At 57.7% G+C, this 567-nt stretch overlaps 1 protein-coding gene across 1 annotated transcript; it reads left to right on the top strand.

Annotated features, from left to right (window-relative positions):
- Positions 1-40: 40 nt before the first annotated feature.
- On the top strand, positions 41-253 carry EMH_0059710 (uncharacterized protein; the record flags this gene model as incomplete). Its single annotated transcript, XM_013497708.1, has 1 exon — positions 41-253. The coding sequence occupies one exon, from the start codon at positions 41-43 to the stop codon at positions 251-253; it is 213 nt and encodes a 70-aa protein (XP_013353162.1).
- Positions 254-567: the final 314 nt, after the last annotated feature.

Below are 567 nucleotides of genomic sequence, written 5' to 3'. Positions count from 1 at the left end.
CAGCAGCAGCAGCAGCAGCAGCAGCAGCAGCAGCAGGACGATGCGTGACAAGGTGGAGCACATGCCTCCTCCTCGGGGTATCCGCAGCAACCCCAACTACAACATAACAGCAGAGAAGCTAGCTGCAGCAGCAGCAAAGCTTCACATGCCGCTGCAGCAAGACCAGCAGTCTTTTGCTGCTCTTGAGGGACGCAGAAGGGCCCTCGCCCTTGAGCCCGAACGCCTCCTAGGTGGAGGCAGATACGCTGTTTGATCTCTTAGCTAGCTAGCTAGCTAGACAGCTAGTTAGCTAGCTAGCTAGACTGCTAGCTAGACAGCTCGACTGCTAGCTAGCTAGCTAGCTCGACAGCTAGCTAGCTAGCTAGCTAGCTAGACGGCTAGCTAGCTAGCTAGGTTCGCGGGGCTGGCTGGCCGCTTGGTGAGCGCTTGGGGGTATGCCGAGCACACTAAGACGCCGCACTAAACCCCACCCTCAGAGCCCAAGCCAGCTAGCTGCAGCTAGCTAGCTGCCTGTATAGCTAGCTGTAGCTGTAGCAGTAGCTTGCGAGCTAGCTGGAGCTAGCTAGG

Source organism: Eimeria mitis, genomic scaffold, assembly GCF_000499745.2.
Source record: "Eimeria mitis Houghton genomic scaffold, Emh_scaff2866, whole genome shotgun sequence".
NCBI classification, from domain to species: domain Eukaryota; phylum Apicomplexa; class Conoidasida; order Eucoccidiorida; family Eimeriidae; genus Eimeria; species Eimeria mitis.
Note: the sequence above shows the minus strand (reverse complement) of the source record. Positions and strands in the feature narration are given on the sequence as shown.